Source organism: Pleurodeles waltl, chromosome 4_1, assembly GCF_031143425.1.
Source record: "Pleurodeles waltl isolate 20211129_DDA chromosome 4_1, aPleWal1.hap1.20221129, whole genome shotgun sequence".
Taxonomy (NCBI): domain Eukaryota; kingdom Metazoa; phylum Chordata; class Amphibia; order Caudata; family Salamandridae; genus Pleurodeles; species Pleurodeles waltl.
Window position 1 is genome coordinate 961,603,088 of NC_090442.1, and position 878 is coordinate 961,603,965.

Genomic DNA, 878 nt, shown 5'->3' on the forward strand with positions numbered 1-878 from the left:
TCCTTTGCCTCTTCCCTCCACCCCCCGTCCTGCCCATAAGAGGAAGGTCCCACCGCCCCAGCCCAGTACCTCAAGCACCCAGTATGACACAGCTCCACCATCAAAGTCTCCAGCTGTCACTAAGGACACACCCTGGCCCCACGCACCAAGGAAACTCCTCCCCCCCAAAACGGAGGGCTAAAGTGCCGCCCCCTCCCAAACAGACAAGACAAGACCATGGGGCCACCTACAAAACCATCAGCCAAGGAGGCCCCACCCAAATCCCAGGACAAGGAGGCACCAACCAAATCCAAGGCCAAAGAGGCCACACCCAAACCCCTGGCCAAGGAGGCCACACCCAAATCCCAGGCTAAGGAAGCCACACCAAAATCCAAGGCCAAGGAGGCCACACCAAAATCCAAGGTGAAAGAGGCCACACCTAAGTCGAAGGCCAAGGAGGCCACACCTAAATCCAAGGCCAAGGAGGACCCACTAAAAACCATGGCCAAGGAGGCCCCACTCGAAACTGTGCCCAAGGAGCCCCATCCCGAACCAGAGGCCAAGGAGAACCATCCCGAACCAGAGGCCATGGAGCAGCATACCGAACCAGAGACCAAGGAGCAGCATCCCGAACCAGAGGCCATGGAGCAGCATCCGAACTAGAGGCCAAGGAGCAGCATCAATAACCAGTGAGCAGGCAGCCCCTCCAGAACCAGTGGGCAGGCAGCCCCCACCAGAACCAGTAGGCAGGAAGCCCACTCCCAGTGATGAGTGGGCAGGCAGCCCCCACCAGAACCAGTAGGCAGGAAGCCAACTCCCAGTGAGTGCCCCCCAACCACCTGCCCCCAGAGGTGCATGTCCATTTCCAACATGTTGCCCCAGAACTGTGGAGTTCTGTT

General features: G+C 59.1%; 1 protein-coding gene across 1 annotated transcript; it reads left to right on the top strand.

The window, feature by feature from the left end:
* Positions 1-216: 216 nt before the first annotated feature.
* On the top strand, positions 217-642 carry LOC138287211 (protein 3F-like). The gene has a single exon (XM_069227570.1). The coding sequence runs from the start codon at positions 217-219 to the stop codon at positions 640-642; it is 426 nt and encodes a 141-aa protein (XP_069083671.1).
* The last annotated feature ends 236 nt before the right edge of the window (positions 643-878 follow it).